Genomic DNA, 20,402 nt, shown 5'->3' with positions numbered 1-20,402 from the left:
CCACAGGTGTAGTAAAACATTCTGAGAAGCGGACATCAGTAAGAAAATCTAGTCGAGGGAGGCTAGACTTGGAGTCATCTATAGTGGACTGGTCAGAAAAATATTTGTTAAACATAATTGCCTTTTCCCTAGAGTCGGTTACATAGGTATGACCAGACTTTAAGGGTGGAATAGTAGAACACACTTTACTACAGTAAAAGGATTTAACAATGTGCCACCATTTCTTACTGGAACAAGGAGAAGTTGTCAGTGAGTCGACGAGACGGTTGTTATAGGACGACTTAGCAAGAGAAATTTCACGTACTACTTTATTTCTGACATTACGATATAATGTCCATAATGAAGCATTGTTCAACATTTTAGCTCTCCTGTGAATCTTGTCTCGCCGACGCATTAACGTTCTAATCCTGGAAGACATCCAAGGTTTGTCTCTCGGTCTTACAGTAATGTTCTTATGGGGAACACACTTATTTTTAGCTAGGAGGATAAGACCAACTAGCTTGTAACATGCATCATCAACGCTAGAACAATAGTAAATGTCATTCCACTCAGTGTTGGACGAAAAAGTAGCTAATAATTCATGATCAACTTTGGGGTAGTCCCAGATAGTTCGAACATACGGACGTGGGTACTTTAGTGACAAGTTAAATCTAGTAATATCTAATAAAATCTAGTTAAATCTAATAAAATATATCTAAACTGTAGAATACTGTAAGTTTGTCTGGCTTCATTTGCCTCAAGTCAATCATGAAATATAAAACTACAAACGTTGAGTTGACCTAATTAGCAGTGCTATTTTACTTCCGGGTATGGAAGAGTCGTTTTGGGTGGCTGAGCTGTTGGGTGGCTGAGCTGTCGTTTTGGGTGGCTGAGCTGTTACTCTGATGCCTGCGGCTTGATTGATTGATTGCTGTGTGGGTTTGTGTGTCTGTGTGCTGACAGCACGTGGGTGGGGAAGGTTGACAGGCAGATTGACAGTCGAGTTCGGAGAGCCGCGTTGACTGTAGGTTGACGTAACATGGATTGACAATTGGAATAACTGGAGGTCAGAAAGTCAGACTTAGGAAAATATTTGTATATTTGAAGGTCACGAAGCCCCAAAATGCTTCTCGGAAGTCCAGAATCTCCCATTTCTATTTTGATTATTTATCTATTTGTTTGTTTGTTTGTTTGTTTGTTTGTTTATTTAACAGGTTTGTCGTGGTGGATCCGTAAGCTTGTGAAGCTGTTCAAAATCAGCCCTATAGAAGAGTACATCGTCAACGGGAACCAAATAACCTACCGACAGTACACCAATCAGCAAAGGCCGTCGGTTGACATGACTCTAACTCTTGGCCAACCACAGAACATCTCCATGCGGGGTTTGGGAACCTTTGAGGTAAAGATGCTTTTGTTTGTTTCGTAGTCGTTCCTTCCTCATAAAAGTCTGGATATCATTTTAGTCAGTCTAATCCATGCGTCACCCACTGTAGGTTTCAAGTCTCCGTTACATGTACATGTATGTACAATACACTAGCACCCCTGTTTGTAGTTGTTCATACGGAATAAGCTTGCTGCTTGGTTCTGTACCCTTTTTCTTTCATTTTACTAAAATTCATTCTACAAAGAACCCACATATTATAAGATGAAAGACCTTTATTGTACATTCATGCCACGACGGGCTAGGTACAGGTCAAAACTTAACAGACACATAACAAAACGTATATAGAAACGTGAAGACAAAAGATACATTATAGAAGAAGTGGGTAAATTCGTCGTCCATTGCCTAAAAAGAAGAAGTCAACCCCAGTAAAACTAGTACCATGTATGTTGTAGATTGTAGTATAATGTTAGACGCAGATATAGTCTCACATACCATTGTATTTTTTCTTATGTTGTTTTTACTGCAAGTAGCCCTCGGGCATGTATTTGTAATAAACTTTCATTCTTTGTAAGTCGAGAACTCTAGTTTGTGTTATGTTCATAAAATGACGCATAACGTTACGAGGATCTCATATTCATGCTACATGTATTCTGACACACGTTGTTTCTCAAATTGTATCCTCTATAGCAATGAACTCAAATGAACTCTTCGACATAGCCTCCAAATTCTACCCAAACTTTCACACAATATACAAATGAAAATAAAACTACTCTCCTCTTAACATCCGAAAAGCCACAAATTACAGAAAAAGTGGGATCCTTTGTCTTCCTCTGTCTTCAAAAAAGACGTCAAACCCAGTAGTTTTTCAGTAGAAGTTTTTACTAGTAGTTTCTTAGTAGTTATCAGTAGTTCTATGCGTTCCAATTGTCTGTTTTTTCTTATACCATATGCATGTTTCTTCTGTTCCTGCAATTAGCCCTCTGGCATGAATTTGCAATAAAACAATTATTATAAACGTCGATGAAGGTTAGACATCCAGGTAATACGATACGCCAAAAAGCAGTTACTCAAGCAACTGGATATGATTTTGAAAACGTCAGACATTTCAGCTAGTATCCACTAGCTTTCGTCAGTGACTGAGAGACCATAGGGGAAATGCAGGTTTATAAGCACAAACTAGTGAGTTATATTATATTATAAATCTGTAATTCTCCTGCAGTGTCGTGTCACTGACGAAAGGTAGTGGATGCTACCTGAAACGTCTGACCGTTTCCAAAATCATATCCAGTTGCTTGAGTAAAACTGTGTTTTTTGGCGTATCTCATTACCTAGATGTCTAAACTTCACAGACTCTAACACACGTTGTTTTGATGTTACACCCACAGACTGTGGTAAGCTTGGACGAGTACGGCCGACTTGTGACACGGACGAAGAAAGCAAGTGGCGAAATGGTAACCACCGGTCGTATCGACAGCCAGGGACAGCTGGAGCTGGTAATATTTGTTCTCTTAATGTATTTTCAGTTGTGTTTTTTGCTCCACTGTTTAAGTGCTCATGACATCAACACACGACCTATTTTGTCTTTTTTGTCTTTATCTAAGGCTCGCCGACTTAATTTTATGGATGACATCCTCTGAAGACCCCAAAACTAGTGCGCGCGGGCGAATAAAAAAAAATTCGGCCAAAAATAAAAATTCTACTAAACCACAGGAATACAAAGCTCAAGTATTGTGAATTTGCCGCAGAACATAGTGACGTATACGACAAGCCGCCTTTTTGCGGAATGTCTGAATCGGCACTGTTCGAATGAGTTCTTGAATCGTGGAGCTTCGGTAGGTTGGGTGCCCGGCTCCCTATTGTCGCTACCTTCCATGGACTACCCAGGCCTAGAGACAGGCCAGAGCCTCGGGGACGTGATCTTTTTTTTTCTTTTTTTTTTTTGAGAACAGCCTAAAATCAATGCGCACGTGGATGTTATCCATAAAATAAAATCGGCGTGGCCGAATTGTAGTTGACATAACCGGTACATGCATTTCGTGGATGACAGACCTGGTTGACGCGGGCATTGAGAGATGCCAGAGACGGGTGATTGTGAAGCTTGCTAGAGCGCCCTCCAAAACTGTACTTTTGGAAGGCCGTACAAACTCAGTTTCTCAGTCATTTTGAATAAAACAAACGTCACGTATGTATGTATACTTTCAATGTCTATATGTATTTTGCATAGTTTTTTGTGTCGTAACCTTTTTAAATTAATTTCTTTTACAGTCAATACTTCTCCCAACGGGCAAAACTTGCAGGCGTGTTTTGAAGAGGGTGCAGTGATGTGTACCAAGACTTATCATCAGCATCTAATTTGGTGAAATTCTATAAATCCGCTGTGTTCCATAATTGCACTATTCCAAATACTGACGTATGCAATGAGACGAACATGGACAGATATTGATTGTGTGAATGAAGACCTAATTTGCATGATAAATGAGAAAATACTAGTGGTTATTACTGGAAACTGCCAGGAATTTCATACTTGTTTCATTTAGAAGTTAGTGGGAGGTGAACATCATCAAACACAAATTATTGAAATCTTACATCATTTGCATAATTCGAAAGGAAATAGTTTTCTTTGTTAAGATGAACTGTCATTGGGTGGGGAATATGACCACCCGAAATAACTCTTGCCACCGGGGATCTTATTTGCCATGAGTAATAAAAGTTAACATCATTTGGCGAAGGAACACTATTACTACGACATGTACTACTAACTATTTATTCATTTATTCATTTATCTATTACTCCTACTACCAGTACTACTATATGATATCGTGGTACAAATGTACTCTAGTTGATGTAATTGGTTCTGCTCTAAGCTTTTGTCCAATACACATGTTATATTTAGCAAAGGGCTATACCCATTCATGCAAATAGATAATAATGATATGAAGGTTAAAACCTTTCTGCAACGAGAATTTCTTAATGTTATCGTGTTTGCACTAACTTTCAGTTCAACCCTCCCGATCATTATTCTCTATCCGATCAACAGCAAATATTGTGGTTTAACTGAAATTTTAAAAATGACGGCAAAAAACCCTTTGTATGGACAGACCTCCTCGACAGAGGTGTCTTGTTTGCCGAGAGGACGTACTAGGCATCAATGGGAAGCCCCTGTCTTATGATTTGTTTGCTAAGAAATTTACATATGTTTGTTCCAAATACTCTTATAATATGTTAGTTTTTGCGATCTCCCGCAATGGTTCTATGAGGGCGTAATGCAGAGGCGCGCACTTGCAGGTGTGCAGGCCTATTTTAAAGAATTACCAATGGTTGACAGGTTGTAAAATTAACAAATCTAAAAAGATGTATAATCATTTCTTGAAGCCCTTTATAACAAATCCAGTTAAAATCATGTCATAATGGGAAGATGATTTCAATGAAGTCATACCATGGAAAGAAGTGTTTATTTTACCATACAGACTTGTAATGGATACCCAAACCAGAATATTTCAATTTAAATTACTTCATAAATTCTTAGCCACAAACAAGAAATTGTATCTCTGGAACATTAAAAACTCGCCAAATTCTCTTTGTGCGGCGAGGAGGAAGAAACACATCTTTTGGAACTGCTCTTAAGTCATGTATATTTGGGAATCTGTTCATGACTGGTTCCAGGACAAACGAATCTGCAACTAAATGGATTCAACATAGTGTTTGGGGATCTGAATGATCAATGCTCTGCCATTTCCAATTTAATCATGCTGTTAGGAAAAATGCACATTTTCAAAAATTGCCAGGGAATGGCAAAATTGTCGAAATTTGTATCTTTTGTCAAATATATTCATGCGATTTGAAGATTAATATTGCAAGAAGAAGAGGGGAAGTATCAAAACACATGGATAAGTTGAGGAAATTGTACTCTGCATTTGAGTAGATAATTTAGCTATGGGTTTAGCGTTTTCTTCTGTACTCTAACATAATTATGGCTTCCCAAACCACGAATGAAACCATATTGTTTTGCTGATGATTCTTCTTCTTCTCCTGCCATTTCTTTAAATGGATTCAACTTCTTCATTTTGGGGCCTAAGGACCTGGAATTCGGTATGGAGGTACAGTGGACAAATACCCCCAGGTGTTTTTTTAATTTGTGTGGTAAAGGCTTTTAGAATGGTTTTATTTGAGCTTTTTCACTGTGTTATAGCAAATGTATTGCTGTGTTAGTGTGCAGTGTTTACCACGTTTTGGTATGAGTCATCACAATGGAATGCAGGGCATCAAACAATAGGCATGCAGCTTTCCTCTATTCTTCTTGCTGATTGGCTGTTGGGATTTAGTGGGTTAACTGTACAGAGCCATTCCATATTGACAGTATATTTGTATTCTCAAGTGTTTTTGTAGGTATTTCAAGCTTTCCTGCTCCAGATTGGAATGTGGAGCACTTCTTTTTATCTTGAAAATCAACAGTTTGCATTATACGATTAAAAATCCTTACTACTAATGTAGGGAATAGCTATCCAACTGTTGTATTATTTGTGAATCTACATCACCCTTGACCTGGAAATAATCGTTCTTCGAAGTAAGAGTGACCCCATTAAAGACACACACATGACAAACACGTATATTTGGTACCAAAACTGCAGATCTATTATTAAAAGCAAAATGCACGTACCCGATTATATAATAACAGAGGTATTACTTCTCCTGGTTAGTAAATGATAGTAGCTCTAATTTACCTTCACGTGGAGATAGCTGTAGATATCTCACAATACCTAACAGATACATCCTAGATTATAGTTTCTTTACAACCACAACGCCTGCGCATTGTTGGTTACAACTTTAGGCAGTCTCACTCTACAGGAAATGTTTGCATCTCACTAAAGTGCAGCCATTTTAACATCATGGCTTCTTGTCGACTAGCAACGCTTCTTATAAACTATGGAAGCAATATCTCATTAAAATGCCACAGAAATTTAAACATTATTATACTAGTACATTAACAGTAAGATACACCAGAAGTCTACAGATATAGCCTTAGAATAGAACAGAATCCCGCTTACCTTTAAGTAGAAGATAGCAAAGTTAAGGTCAATTAACCTATAAGCTTGCTAGCAATTAGCATATATCTTAATTAAAGGCATTTAATATCTTTTTATACCACAATGTTTGACAACCAGCCTCACAACAATTTGTTTAGTTCCAATCTTTTGAATTTTGATCTCCTTTGCTGCATCTGGCGGTTGTCTATTGCAAATATAACGGCTACCATGTTGAACTCAATTACTTGATAAGCCTTTCAAAATGTCTTCCACAAAGCTGTTACGTGGCCACAGAGCTGTGATGTTTGATCTCTAACAGGTTGGACATGTCGGCCGCCATGTTTGCCACACTGTGGGGACAGTGATGGTACCACGAAGCTCCCTGAACCAGCATTGTTTTGCTGACGTTTTCTAAGTGTTTGTGTCGAAACTTTATTTTGTCTTTTGGTGCCGAATATTAGAACATCACAGTCATATTAAATCACAAATGGCCATTTATATATTTGGTTCTTTGAGAATTCCAAACTTTGCCCAATTTCTGGCTTTATGTTTGTTTCTTAAGTTCTGTGATGAAGTTGATTTGCTGTGCTCTGTGCTGTCGAATTTTAAACAATTTGGTCTTCTTATATTGCAAACAAAATCAGTTTTATCAATTGATTCTTCCCTTCGGGTTGCCAGCTTTAATATCACCATGATTATATATGCTTATGTGTATATAATAACGCTCAAAGAGAGCTAAAGAATAAAGGATAGGTTCTGTAGATTGTGAATGGAGGGAGGGAGGGAGCAGAGGGAGGAGAGGGTGGGGAAGGGAAAGAGGGAGAGAGAGAGAGAAAGAGAGAAAGAAGAAGAAGAGAGACTCGGAAAACGACTACTCAGGTTTGGGGGTCGCGTTGGTAGCCTTGCCCTTTCCCCAGAGTTCGAACGAGTAGTTGTCAAAACCTGAAATGAAAAACCGTGTCCAATTAGAGACCGAACTGTGTAAGGAACACATTTATGTTCATACCTTATACTATGAAGTTGTTACCATTTGATCAGTGGATCTGCTGAGTTTAAACTCCGTTACTGAATGACATTATGCAGACAGCCGAGGTCAACTCTAGGATTAAAAACTACGCATGGTGCGTCTTCACTAGCTCTTCTACTGACTTGCTGGATGAATAGGGGTTGTTTTTTTTTATATTCCAGCATCTAATCACTAGACGTGATGACGGCACACTCAAGTTTTTTTTTCAACTTATGTTATTAATGCCGCCACCAACACAGGGGACAATATAGGGATTGTTTCAGACAGTATCTACTTACAGATTCTGTACAGTGCCTGGATATCTTACCGACACGATCTTCAGCCTGCTCCTTGACGTCACGGCCACGTCTCTTTCTCACCAGGAAGACAGCAGCAACCATCAGGAGGACGCCGGCTATCCCCGCAGCCGTCCCGGCAGCGATGCCGACAGTGGGCACGGCGGAGGCTGTGGAACGACATATCATCATCATCATCTCCACCACCGCATGATCAGCCACTGCTGAGGCGTGCCATCATTGCCTTCCATCTGTTCCTGTCTTGTGCGGCTCGTTGCGCCCCCTCCCATACGCAACCCATCACTGCAAGGTCTCTTTCCACTGTTTTCCTCCACGTCATACTTTGCCCACCCCTCTTCCTTTTTCCTTGTGGACACCACGTTAACACCACTTTTGGCAGTCTTTGTCTTGGCATTCTATATATGACTGGTTTATTTATTTCCACACAAATACAAATACAAATACAATACCATAGCAGCCCTTCGGCTGAATTGTGGTTATTGTTTACATTTAAACAATATAAAATCAGCTATAACGATTCAATACAACAATGTTAAACAATATAAAATCAGCTATAACGATTCAATACAACCATGACTTACACAATGAACATGTCAACTATCATTTAGTAACTTAAAATGAAAGGTAAAGTACTGTTCTTAAATCTCGATGTTCTGCAGCTAAATTGACTGATTTGATTTTTGGACCTGATCGAGTTCTCTGCCATGTACAATTGCACGTGTAGGCGGTAACCAACTGGAGAAAGTAGGGGATCTTGATAAAGACACTGCAAACTTCTTACAGAGTAGGACTCGTCTCTGGTACAGAGAGGTAAGGGACAGCTGGCCTAGGGCTGCATCATAGTTGACGTAGTTCTTACCCAATACAATTCTACATGCTCGCCTTTGCACAGACTCTATGTGTCTAGACTGAACAGAGGTGATGCCTGGGTGCCACACGGGGCAAGCGTACTCTAGTAGTGGTCTTACAAAACCGCAGAAAACTAGAATCAGGTCATTATCACCAAGTCCATACTTCTTTAGCACTCGCACCAGGTAAAGTCTACGGTTGGCTTTGCTCACCATGGAGTTTACATGGGCGGACCACTTGAGATCAGATTGAAGTGTTACACCTAGTACTTTCGCAACATGGACAACTTCCAATACAGACGGCCCCACAGACAACTGTGGAGGTGGGGGTGGTTCTCTCATAAAACATACTACCATTACTTTGCACTTAGATGGATTAAGTTCCATATGATTAGACCCTGTCCAGTGAACTAGGCTATCAATGTCTCTTTGGATTGTGGAGGGAAGACTGTTGTGCCTGGACTCAGCCAATGACATGTCATCTAGTACGTATTTCCAGCCTTCAGTCGATGTTTCCTAGATATGTGCCCTAGCCATCTCAGCTTTGCTCTTTGAACTAGCTTAGAGAGCTTTGGTTGACCTGTTCGACATACGACGAACGACATAGAAACGTCATGTTCATACTGTCTACGGCCCTGACTATAAAGTAGTGGACAGCATATCGCTAAAATCAATTATGGGTAAGATATGTTGTTGTGACACAGAAGACCCGATTTGTTGACGTCCATGAGAGTTAACTATCTGTCTCCTTCATGATACACAATGTTTTCAAGGACAGACTAGTCTTCACCAGACTTCTTGTGCAGGTTGAATAAATCGTAGAAATCGGCCTTAAAGGGTATTAATTGGCAAGAGAAGGTTTCCGACCATCGACGATCAAATTGGCCTACAAGAAGTCTGTGAGATGTCGCTATCGTCTTTGAAGTCCACAAAATAATCTCCAAGCAGATCTTTTGGTGGGGGTAAGACAGTATCAAATTGGCCAGTCTGTATCCATTTCCCCACAGACTGGCCAATTTGATACTGTCTTACCCCCACCAAAAGATCTGCTTGGAGATTACACAAAATGGGTTTTGAATAGGTACGAAGTATTCTGGCGGGCCAATTGGACCCTCTCTGGCCGGCTACCTTCTCTCGCCAATTAATACCCTTTTTAGGCCGATTTCTACGATTTATTCAACCTGCAAAAGAAGTCTGGTGGAGACTAAGGACAGACCCAGATGGAAAGAAAGAGTCATGGTCTTTAGTTTTAGCAAGGGATGAAGCGGATAGTTCAGTATAATACACAAACTCTACCTTGTTTTTCTTCTCCCACGACCTCGAAGGGTCCCTGGCTGAGACGGACTATCTGGTCGGTTTCGCTCGCACGTCGCACTCGGGCCTCGCTCATGTCAGACACAGCGCGCCTGCGCCGCCTATAGGGCATGCACCCCTCATTGCACCGCGAGTTCGGGTCGTCCTTGAAGCAGACCACCATGGTGCAGTGGATGTACACCTGGCATGGAGAAAAAACAACATCTGCATGAATCTGGTGCACCGACATGCTGTTCAGGGGACCCAGACGCTAGGAAGTAGCCATGAATATGCCAGTATAATAAAAGACCTCCAGTCCTAGAAGAATAGAGACGGAAGCGTGCACAACGTTTCGGAGGCCAAACGCTCACTCGTAACCCTTTTAAATGCAGTTTGGTGGTAGGTTTGCAGGCTAGTATAATTTCTGGCCTTATGTCCTGGTTAGTTGCAGGCTAGTTTGCTGGCTTGACGCTTCGGAATGAGGTGGGAGGACCGAGACAGAGGGCTAGAGGTCACGTTTACAGCGAACTTTACGTCTACGAGACCATCACCTTACAGCAAGGAAATCAACTTTAAGCTGACAGTTAACCCAGCCCAGCACCATGCCAAAGTTTACACGTTTGTCTATTTTACCAGGCTGGGATCGACAACGTTGGGGAAGGTGAATGATTGGATGGAGTAGTACAAGGCCATGTCACCAGACAGTGCATTGTTCAGCTGAAGCGTTTGGTCGATGTCGCACCTATATAGGAGAGAAATGACCATGAATGCTACAGATGACAATACGTTTTATGTAAGTCACGTGAAGAGTGTTCTCCATCGTTACAGAAACACGTCCAGTGTCTCTGCTATGTTGGAGCAGCTTTAGTGGCCCACCCTCCAGAACCGTCGCCGCAATAACAGACTTACCATGCTGTATAAGATCACGCACGGCCTAGCATGTGTAAGCTGCGACGCCTTAAACCTCCTGCCTAATAACAACACAAGGCGCCGCAGAGGCCACAACCAACAGTACAAACAACTCCTGTATCGTACAAGCTACCGGTTCTACTCATTTCTCCCTCGCACAATACGCGACTGGAACTCTCTACCCAAGGAGGTTATACAGTCAAACTCACTGGTATCAAACATTAACTAAACATCCTCCAGTGCCAATGGTGACCTTTGACCCGTTAAATATGTCAATAATGGCCGACAATTCGGCCGATGGACATCAACGGAAGAAGAAGAGTGACGTACCCGTCTTGAATGATGCTGACGCTTGGAGTGTCGTCAGGGTCGGTACTTGGCGTGGCGAGGCAGTGGAGGGCGAACAGCTCCAGGTTGTCCAGAGGAGAGTTCACGCTCAGTCCAAAGTGTAGTTGGTCAGACGAGCTCACCTAACCAAGAAGAAGTAAAGATTTGATTTAATTTGATTCATTGAAATTGCAACAGTACCATACACGTGGGACACGCTTTTGCTGGCGTTGTACAATATCGCACCTATAGGACAGAAATGGAAACAATGTACTGGCCCATTGTTATACACATCTTTGGTACATGTTAATGTTTTTGTTACGTTTGTGTGTATACTCTCTCCTGGAAGAATAGCTGTCACCCTCGGGTGGGCAGCTAAAGGAAAGTTTTAACCAATAAACCAATTGTAAACAAGAATGATAGATGCACTGCTTTGGTATAGAAGGACAAGATAAAGATGCTCATGTAAAGCCAATCATAAGGTGTGCCACAGCACAATATGCATGACAATCCCAGCTAATACAAATCATACTACATCATGAATAAAAAAACCTAAACCAAAAACTAAACAAACAAATAAACAAACATGACCACATGATCAGCCCCTAGAAATAATTCAAAGCAATGTATGTACATGCTTAAGACTTGCAGTTTGATAGACATTACACTCGGCAAGAACGAAAAAAAGTAAGTAGTAAGCTTACCCGCACTGGGTAGTCGGCTGACGTGTAGGTCCGAGCGAAGTCCGCAGATGGAAACATGTGCATCTCGAAGGTGAACTGGTTTTTCGCGTTCACAACTTGCAATCTGTACAGATAGAGAACCATGTGGGGATTAGACGGATAGCAGAAAGTTTATTGCAAATTCATGCCCGAGGGCAAGAACATGATAACAACAATAAACAGTAAAAATGATAATAAGTAATGCTCTTGCTACTTTAAATATACATTTGTAGTTATTGTTGGGTTTGATTTCTTTTCAGAGTGCAGTGGAGTATGAAATGGCCGACATTTAGCGGGATGTATAAATTGTTAATAGGAATGCAGTTTTTTGTAGGCTGGAAAGGTGAATAAAGCTAGGGAACATTTTGGTGACCATTTCGAATAAGTTATCAATCTCTTTTGGTGCTATAATGGGGGCAGTGACAAATAAAGTGCATTTCATCCTCCACCGCACTTCCTGTACAATATTTACATAATTATTCTGTCGTTTACAGACAATTGTTTGTATCTACCGTTTTCTATTTCTAATGTATGTGCGCTAACTCTAAGCTGATAGCGGAAATTTAACCATCTCATGCTAATGGCATATTTCGAGGGAACGTAAACACGAATCCAGAAGCTGGGTTTCGATCCACAAATTCTGTACTCGTAGGAAATCTGGGTCTGTTTTGGGTTATCTGTTAAAAGGTGAATGAATGAATGAAGACCTTAATTGTACAAACAAACCCATTGGGTTAGGTTCCAAGGAATAACCTGAATACACGTATGTATACACAATAAGGTCGATCTAGCACTAGCACTTAAACAGTCTGTTACATAATTTCGACTTCTCCTCGCTTCTCTGTGAAATCAAAACTCCTTGGTGAAATGTTGAAAAGATAAGAACATACAAGTTTAAAGATCGGGGGTTAACGTTTCTCTAAGTTCATTAAAATCTGAATTTGTCTGTATTACTTTGGTGTGTAAAGTGGGGAAACATCGATGTTATCAGTGTATAAAGTTCAATTCTCGCACTGTTGTACAAACTACATTCTACTACAAAATGAAGTTCATCTTCTATTCTATCTAAATTGCAGTATCGACAAATACGTTGTTCCAGAGGAGTGCGGCTATGTCGACCGGTCTCAATATGTAGTTTAAGCGATGCCTTGAGTTTTTTTAAGCCGAGCTTCCCTTCCTCACACTGTAGTATACATGAGGGGGAGGGGGCCAAAGTCATAGACAGAGAGGACAATAGAAGAACATGCTGGATCAAGGAGGCAGTCTGGATCAGAAAGTCAGTCCCTGTGATAAACCGGGACGAGGGGGGATATAAACTAAGCCACGTTTGGGACAGTGTTCTCGTCGCAAAAGCGCCACCTACATCGGCTACATATAGCGGCGAGATACAGTACTCCAGTCAGAAGCTCTGAAGAAGGTGTCTGATAGACACCGAAACGTCAGCAAGGTGAGACATTTTGGTTGTGAAAAAAGAAATAACTGATCCTGTAGTATACATGGTTGTGAAAGACTCACCCTAGTTCATGCGCGGTTGTGCATGTAGCCTCACACGTGTGACAGCACTTACCTAGAAGGCGGAATGTTGAAGAGGATGTTCTGTTCCTGTGAGATCACGAACTGACTCACGAACTCACACTGGAAACTCTTGCTGAAGGGCGTTCCTCTCACAGCGCCGTTATCTTGCACTACCGGACTGCCGATGGCCTCGTTACTGAAGATCAGTTTGTCGCCTGACGACTATGAAAACAAGGAGAGATGCAAATAACCTTACAAACAAATAGAGAGCCTCTCTCATATTCCAGGAGTTTGACGGTATTTATCGTCACATGCTCCACCTCAGCACTTATTGTAATACCGATCCCCTCATCCATTCTGTTTTTCCCGTGAGTGTTCCTTATGCGTTATGTTGGTCACAACCCACCGTGCTGCTTTTTGTCCGTAGGTTTTTTGGGAGGCCACGTCTGCTACGTTTTTCTGAAAACGTGCGTTGTACGCTCATAGGCTGCACGGGGCACGCGCGTCGCCCGTACTCGCAAATACGGGTGGTGACGCCGCAGACCGCACGCATGAAAAGTTTTACATGCAATTTAAGTTCTACGGCGTGTCTGTGTGCTTCCAAATCCGTAGGATTCCGTACGGAGGCGGAACTCACCACGCACGGATGCCCTACGTTTGCCCACGTTTGTGCACGTAGACAGCACGCAGAAGCACGTACGGCGGGTTGTGACCGTCGCTTTACATTGTCGGAGCCGGACATGTGGTCGAAACAGCGTACCACCAGGATCCTCCTGAGACATCTGCTGTCGCCTCCTGCCTCCCGTGTGGCAGCTACTTTGCGCCGAGTCCGTTGGTACGGACACGTCCTACGACTCCCTCCCGACCACCCTACACCGTACACGGGCTATCCTGAACTTATCCTGTCCGCTGGGTGGAAGAGACCACGGGGGGCCCCCCGTACCCGCTGGATGGACGTCCTGGCCAAAGACCTGGCACTGGGCAACAGCACCCCAGATGAAGCGCAGGGGCTCGCCCAGAAGATCTCCCAGAACAGACAAAAATGGAGAGAGCTGGTTCGCCTGGCAGGCTCGACGCACATCGCGCAAGAGGAGTGAGTGAGTTCCCTACATTCCAGCTGTCTACTTACTTCCTGGATCGTCCCGCATTCCTGTAGACCTGTCCCAAGAGTCACCTCGGTCTCGGTGTATGTCGCACGGCAGGTGTCGTTCAACAGGTGCATGGTGTCCACATCTACCCCTGTAAGCGCTGCTCTAGGGAAGGTCACGCTCATGTGGTCCTGACGACAGTCCACGGTCACGATAACTTCAGCTGAAAAAATCATGCAAGTATCTCAGTCAGTATATGATGTCCCTGACAGCCACAGGGCACAGTCAATCCAGTCAGATATAGAGGGCCTGCCAATATTATTATTATATCCACAATGACCAGTTCTCACATCCATGTCAGAAACTCAGTGAGGCGTGTTTTCTGCTGCATTCCATTTCATTAGGATATATAGGCAGCTGTAGACTTTCTAACTACATGTACGCCTCACTCCACCAATACTCAGGTAGCTTACTATATGTTCATGTAAACGTCTCTCTATCTGTGCTATTGCACCGACCTACCTGTCGTCTCTGTCCCACTGATCTCTCCTATTTGCTCGTCGTTCTCTCCAAACGCAGTCAGGGTGAAGTTGTACTCTGTACCCGCCCACAGTCCGCGTACGGTGACCGTGGTGTCGTTCGGTGCTGGCGGGGGAGACAGGTCCAGGTACGAAGTCCCGGCATGGCGGTAACGGAGTCCGTATCGTGTTATATCCAGGTCAGCAGACGCCGTCCAGGACAGGGTCATTTGGTCTATCCCGATCTCGGAAAAGGTCAAGTCAGACAATTCCGTATCGGTAGCTGGAAAGCATATGTTTTTTTAGTCACTCAATGCCCGCATGCTACTAAAGGAACAAACAAATAAACAGCCAGTGGCTTACAAAATTCGCCTGGAAACAGTAATTTGTTTTGTTTGGAGCATCTCTTGGACGGTTTGCTACATTTTCAATCTGTGTATTCATGGGACAAAAGAAGCTTTTTTTAATAAGTTAATAAGCGCCGTCCAGGAACCTAGTACGTATGCTAGTTTCTCTTACCTAAGAGTTCATACAAGTTCAGCTCTGTAGGAGTTGGCTGATAGCCCGAGTGAGTCTGCGTGATCAGCAGCCTCCAGTACCGCGCTGTTCCCTGGAACCCGAAGAACTCCTGGCGCTGGCTCGTCCCTCCCTGCACGCCAGTAACGGTCACGACGTCCTGCCAGATGTACGGGCTAGCAGAAAGCGACTTTTGCAGCGTGAAGACTGCGATGTCATGTGTGGTGTCTCCAAAGTTGTTGACTGCGATGCCGATCAGAGTTTTAGACTCTGTGAGGTCCAGTGTGATGTACCAGTTGTTGTGGTAACGCGAGGTACCTTGTGGGTTCCAGTAGGTCTCGTTGTCCCCATCGAAGACTTTGGCGGCATCGTAGGTGACTCCGCCGCTGACATACGGTGTGCCAGCGGAGCCCACAACCCATGACGGATCTTGCTCCAGCTCTCGTGGAACTATATGTATAAAATATTTGTAGACCATCACTGTGCGAATGGGGGTAATTTCCGGACATATTCGAAGTTCAAATATTCCTAGACATGTTGCATATTGGGACTGTGTCCGTCCGGAAAAGAGGTTCGATACTTAACGTATCCAGAAATATCCTAAGTCAGGAATTGTTTTGTTGCTTGTCCGGACATATACGACATTCATATTTTTACAGATTCGTATCATTGGCGTTTCCTGCTACCGAATACATGATACGTCTCATATTTCTGGCATATCCAAGGTTAACATATTCCAGAAATGAACACTGTGCAAAATGGGGTGATTTCCGGACAAATTCGAAGTTCAAATTTTTCCTGGACATGTTGCATATTGTGTCCGGAAAAGAGGTTTGATACTTAACATATCCAGAAATATCCTAAGTCAAGAATTGCTTTGTTGCGTATCCGGACATGTACAACTTTTATATTTTTACAGATACGTGTCAGCGGCGTTTCTTGTTTCCGGATACATGATACGTTTCATATCTCGGAGATATCCAAGGTTGATATATTCCAGGTATGAATTTTGGGCAAATTAGGAGTTGACACGTAGAATGATATGCCACATTTCTGGAACATTCTATGCGAAATTTTGATATTTAGTATATCGTAAAATATCATAAGTCAGGGATTGTTTCGGCACGTGTCCGGACAGATGAAAGTTTAATGTTTTTCCATGAATACGAGTTATGGACGTTTCTTTCTTCCGAATTCATGCTCACTAGCTATATTCTAGGAATCGGTTTTTGGACAGATTCCGAGTCAACAAATTACTAGTACTAGTATGTACATTACATGTCACATATTCCCGCGCAATTAAGTTGTGCGCTATGCGAAAGGAACTGTTGCGTATGGGAAAAAAATAAGACTTTCCTTGTTTGTCTAATACGCGTCAGGCTTTTTTCCACTTTTGTATGTGTGTTTTGTTTCGTATACGGACATAAATGTGGCACAATAATATGTGGAGACACGTACCTCCATAGACCTGTACCTCACATAGGGTGAGAATATCCGTTCTGGGGAGTGAGATGCCGACATATCGGCCCCTCAGACCGTCACAGTCCACTGTGATCCTCTGTTGCCCTGATGTCACGGCGTGGTCCCCGCCGCATTGTGGGTTGGACGTCACGTTGGAAGAGTCGCCGACGTGAACCCGGAAGTTGTTCAGTCTCTCCTGGCAGCAGTCTTGTCGGTTGAAGACGACGACGCTGCCGATGGCTAGTGATCTGCCCAAGTCTACACGCCACCAGGGCATGTTTTCGTTGTGAGTGTGAGTGCAGGACCCTACATAATAATTCCCGTGAGTGTTGCCGTCCACTGCCCGTTCGGCCCCTCCACTACCCGTACTTGACTGTGCTGTGGGTTTCCCCAAGGCGAGATTAACACCTGCGAAAAAAAAGTGACGACATGTAATGAAGACAAGCTGTGATGGATAATTATAATACAAGGAATGGTACAGTATTGTGTGACAAGAGGATCTGCTTAACCTCAACCTCTTGTCTTTATCTAAAGATGTAAAATCTGACAACTATTCTATTTGTAAATTGCAGCTATTTTAGCCCTGATTATTACCTCCGGGGAAGGAGATATCCTTCCGCGGAAAAGTTTTACAATCGTTTGAACAATTTCTGTCAGCAGCTGTTTCTCGCGATCGGCTGGACGGATTTATCTGGGGTTCGTTGTACGTATTGCTATTGGGCTGCAGATGATGCAGAACGTTTTTGTTTAATTGCATATGTGTTTATGGGCGTCGAAATAAAAGGTGTTTAAGTGCTCCGGACATCCCCGCCGTGCTGAAAATGGTAATTTCCATGTTGTTAAGGATTGGGGCGAGTGCAGTTTTGGGTCTAACCATTCAAAAATGAGAAAACGGAGGGGTGTCTGGTTCCGATATGAATTTTGTTTCCGATCGACTGCAGGCGCCGGAAGGTTGTTGGTGATTTATGTTTAAATGGTAGACGCTAGGGTCTTTCTGGCGAAGTCTGTAGCAGTAAGTGACGATGATAGTTAACGTTATTTTAGATCGGTGATTTATGTTTAAAATGTTCAGAACTGATTTATTTATTTTTTATCGAGTCATTATTGTTAACGTTGTTTTCTATTGTTGCACAATGTTACAATTTGGTTGTCATTTTGTGTTTTACCGATTGTTCTTGCGGTCGGCTATTATATGACGGCGCGGGATCTCGGAGCGGGAAAGGTGGCGCTGGTTGACGGCGCGTGTTTTTGGTGTGGCTCACGGCGTGGGTGACTGTGTGGGTGACGGTTCTTGTGGTCGGGTATTATAGGACGGCGCGGGATCTCGGCGCGGGAAAGGTGGCGCTGGTTGACGGCGCGTGTTTTTGGTGTGGCTCACGGCGTGGGTGACGGTTCAGGTTAAACATATTACACACATAACTTCTATACTAGACACAAAGAAATAACCTAAACCCATAGGTTGTTGCACAATGTAATAATTTTTTGGTTGACATTTTGTGGTAGGCTAAGCAGATATTGATGATAATTTTCGTTTGGTGTGCATGTTGTTTTTGACCGAGCGGTTTTGTGGTAGGTTAAATGGAAGTTGAATATTATTTTGTGTGTTGTGATGATGACAACAAAGATGTGCAGGTTATGAGTTTCATTGGAATATTTTGATATGTGTTGATATTATAATTACCTCCGGGGAAGGAGATATCTTTCCACGGGATCGAAGGTTTTCCAATTGAAATGTTAGCGCATTATTTGCATGGTAAAGTTTAATTTTTGTTTATGGATGACGGTTAGTTCGGTCGACGGCGCAGGTTGATGGCACGATATGACGGCGCGGGGTGACGGCGTTGGTCGACGGCGCGTGTTTACGTTGTCGTTGTGGTTAACGGCGTGGGTGACGGTTCAGGTTGACGGCTCAGGTTGATGGTAACGCCTTAACGCAATATTACTTCATATTTACCTTCGATCGAAGGCTAGGCTATGCCTTCGGAGAAGGGTATAAAATCGCTTTTGCACTGTTTGGCACATAATGCACGATAACTCTCGAAGGCAAGGTCCGATATTCACGATTTTTGGCAGGCAGGTTGTCTTTGTGGTGGTCATTGTCAAGGCCAAAAATGGGTTTCGTGGGGGGTTCCTACGTGACTGTAGTTGACCTTGTTTTTTCCTTGTGTACAAGATATCTCGAGTATCCTTAAATGGATGTTCATGATTTTCAGTGGGCAAGTTACCGTTGAGAATGCCGAGGTCAAGTTCAAAGATGGGCCCGTGGGGGTTTCTACGTCACTGCAGTTGACCTTTGTTACTTGTGTTTTGTCTTGTGTACAAGATAAGTCGAGAATCTTTAAACGGATGTTCATGTTTGATAGTTGGCAAGTTACCATTGAAGTTCCTGAGGTCGAGTTCGGAGATGGGCCTCGTGGGATGTTCCCATGTCATTGTATTTGACCTTTTGTGTTGTTCATAACATTGTAGTCAGCATAACTTCAGAATGTCTTTATGGATTGTGATGATATTTGGTCTTTGGAAGACAAAGGTCAAGGTCAAATATTGGCCTCCTGGTGGCCGACATTGGTACTGCAGCAAAACTTCCGGTTTTTGTCATGGACATGCTATGTCTTGACTTTTTGGTGACTGATACCTTTTCCTGCCAGTAATAAGTGGTGTCGGTTTGGTCCCCCTAGCTGCTTGTTCTGGAACTGCAGGAAGGTTTCTGGCGGAAACTTTCAAATTATGCAAATGATGACTTCATTTGCGTAATTAATAAGGAATTTCTGTAATTCCAGTGTTTTACATCATGGGACTTTGATATTTTTGGTATCTCGGTAGCTTAAGTGATGCTTGACCTAGTTTGTTGGAAAGTTATCAAATCACGATCTAATTTACATAATTAATGACAAAAGTCTATATATTTGCTGCGTTCCATGATAGAACATATTTAAATGGTGGCATATGTAATCAAGAGGTAGAGATATTCATTATGTAAATTGTAACTTGACCCTCAAACACCCGAACTTTTTTTGTGACGGTAATGACCGAACGGGGTCCAAATGGACCCCATTTTGTTTCTTTCAAATGTTATTAGTTTTTTGCATTCTTTCAGTGATCTTTGTACATAATATTATATTGGTTAAACATACCAAGAGGTATATTTTGGCATGATTAAGTGCAAAATATTGCAACTCATTATCATAATTTATGCAAAAAAAGGATGAGGCCTGCAGGCATGAACATGGGGTTGACCTTTGACCTCATATTATGGTCAAATGTCATAACCTCTGAAAACCTGATGAAATAACTCCTGAGGTCGAAGTTACTTGGCAAACTGCATAATATGAAAGCAATAATGCTTCCTTAAAGACATTTCGAGAACATAGACAAACAATTTTGTGTGTAGGAAAGGAGAAATATGGCTGGGGTCCGTTTGGACCCCAGACGTCTTACATCAGACTTCCCGTTGTTATTCTTACAAAATTGTGCCGATCTCCAAAAAACATTTAA

The 20,402-nt window shown here is 42.5% G+C and overlaps 2 protein-coding genes across 2 annotated transcripts; one reads left to right on the top strand and one right to left on the bottom strand.

Annotated features, from left to right (window-relative positions):
* Window positions 1-1,183: 1,183 nt before the first annotated feature.
* On the top strand, window positions 1,184-5,426 carry LOC109475000 (the record flags this gene model as incomplete). The annotated part of the gene is made up of 3 exons (XM_019775525.1): window positions 1,184-1,378; window positions 2,749-2,856; window positions 3,629-5,426. Coding segments are annotated over 3 exons (360 nt in total), but the record flags the coding sequence as incomplete, so codon positions are not given.
* A 1,832-nt stretch (window positions 5,427-7,258) lies between these two features.
* On the bottom strand, window positions 7,259-17,184 carry LOC109474390. The gene is made up of 11 exons (XM_019774695.1): window positions 16,905-17,184; window positions 15,450-15,896; window positions 14,935-15,213; window positions 14,454-14,635; window positions 13,377-13,546; window positions 11,792-11,894; window positions 11,091-11,230; window positions 10,485-10,593; window positions 9,855-10,053; window positions 7,722-7,859; window positions 7,259-7,329 (listed from the first exon to the last, which is right to left on the bottom strand). Exons 1-11 carry the CDS (start codon window positions 17,182-17,184, stop codon window positions 7,259-7,261), a joined length of 2,118 nt encoding a protein of 705 aa, XP_019630254.1.
* Window positions 17,185-20,402: the final 3,218 nt, after the last annotated feature.

The sequence above is a fragment of the Branchiostoma belcheri genome, unplaced genomic scaffold (assembly GCF_001625305.1).
Source record: "Branchiostoma belcheri isolate BF01 breed outbred unplaced genomic scaffold, Haploidv18h27 scaffold102, whole genome shotgun sequence".
NCBI lineage: Eukaryota > Metazoa > Chordata > Leptocardii > Amphioxiformes > Branchiostomatidae > Branchiostoma > Branchiostoma belcheri.
The sequence above is the reverse complement of the archived record's forward strand: the minus strand, read 5'-3'. Positions and strand labels throughout refer to the sequence as shown.

Coding starts and splice junctions, on each gene's coding strand:
- LOC109474390 (XM_019774695.1), bottom strand. CDS start 17,184: ATGCCCTGGTGGCGTGTAGACTTGGGCAGATCACTAGCCATCGGCAGC. Junction 13,547..14,453: donor AATGCGGGACGATCCAGGAA/GTAAGTAGACAG, acceptor TTGTTTTCATAG/TCGTCAGGCGACAAACTGAT. Junction 7,860..9,854: donor CGTGGGAGAAGAAAAACAAG/GTAGAGTTTGTG, acceptor GTCGTTCCACAG/CCTCCGCCGTGCCCACTGTC.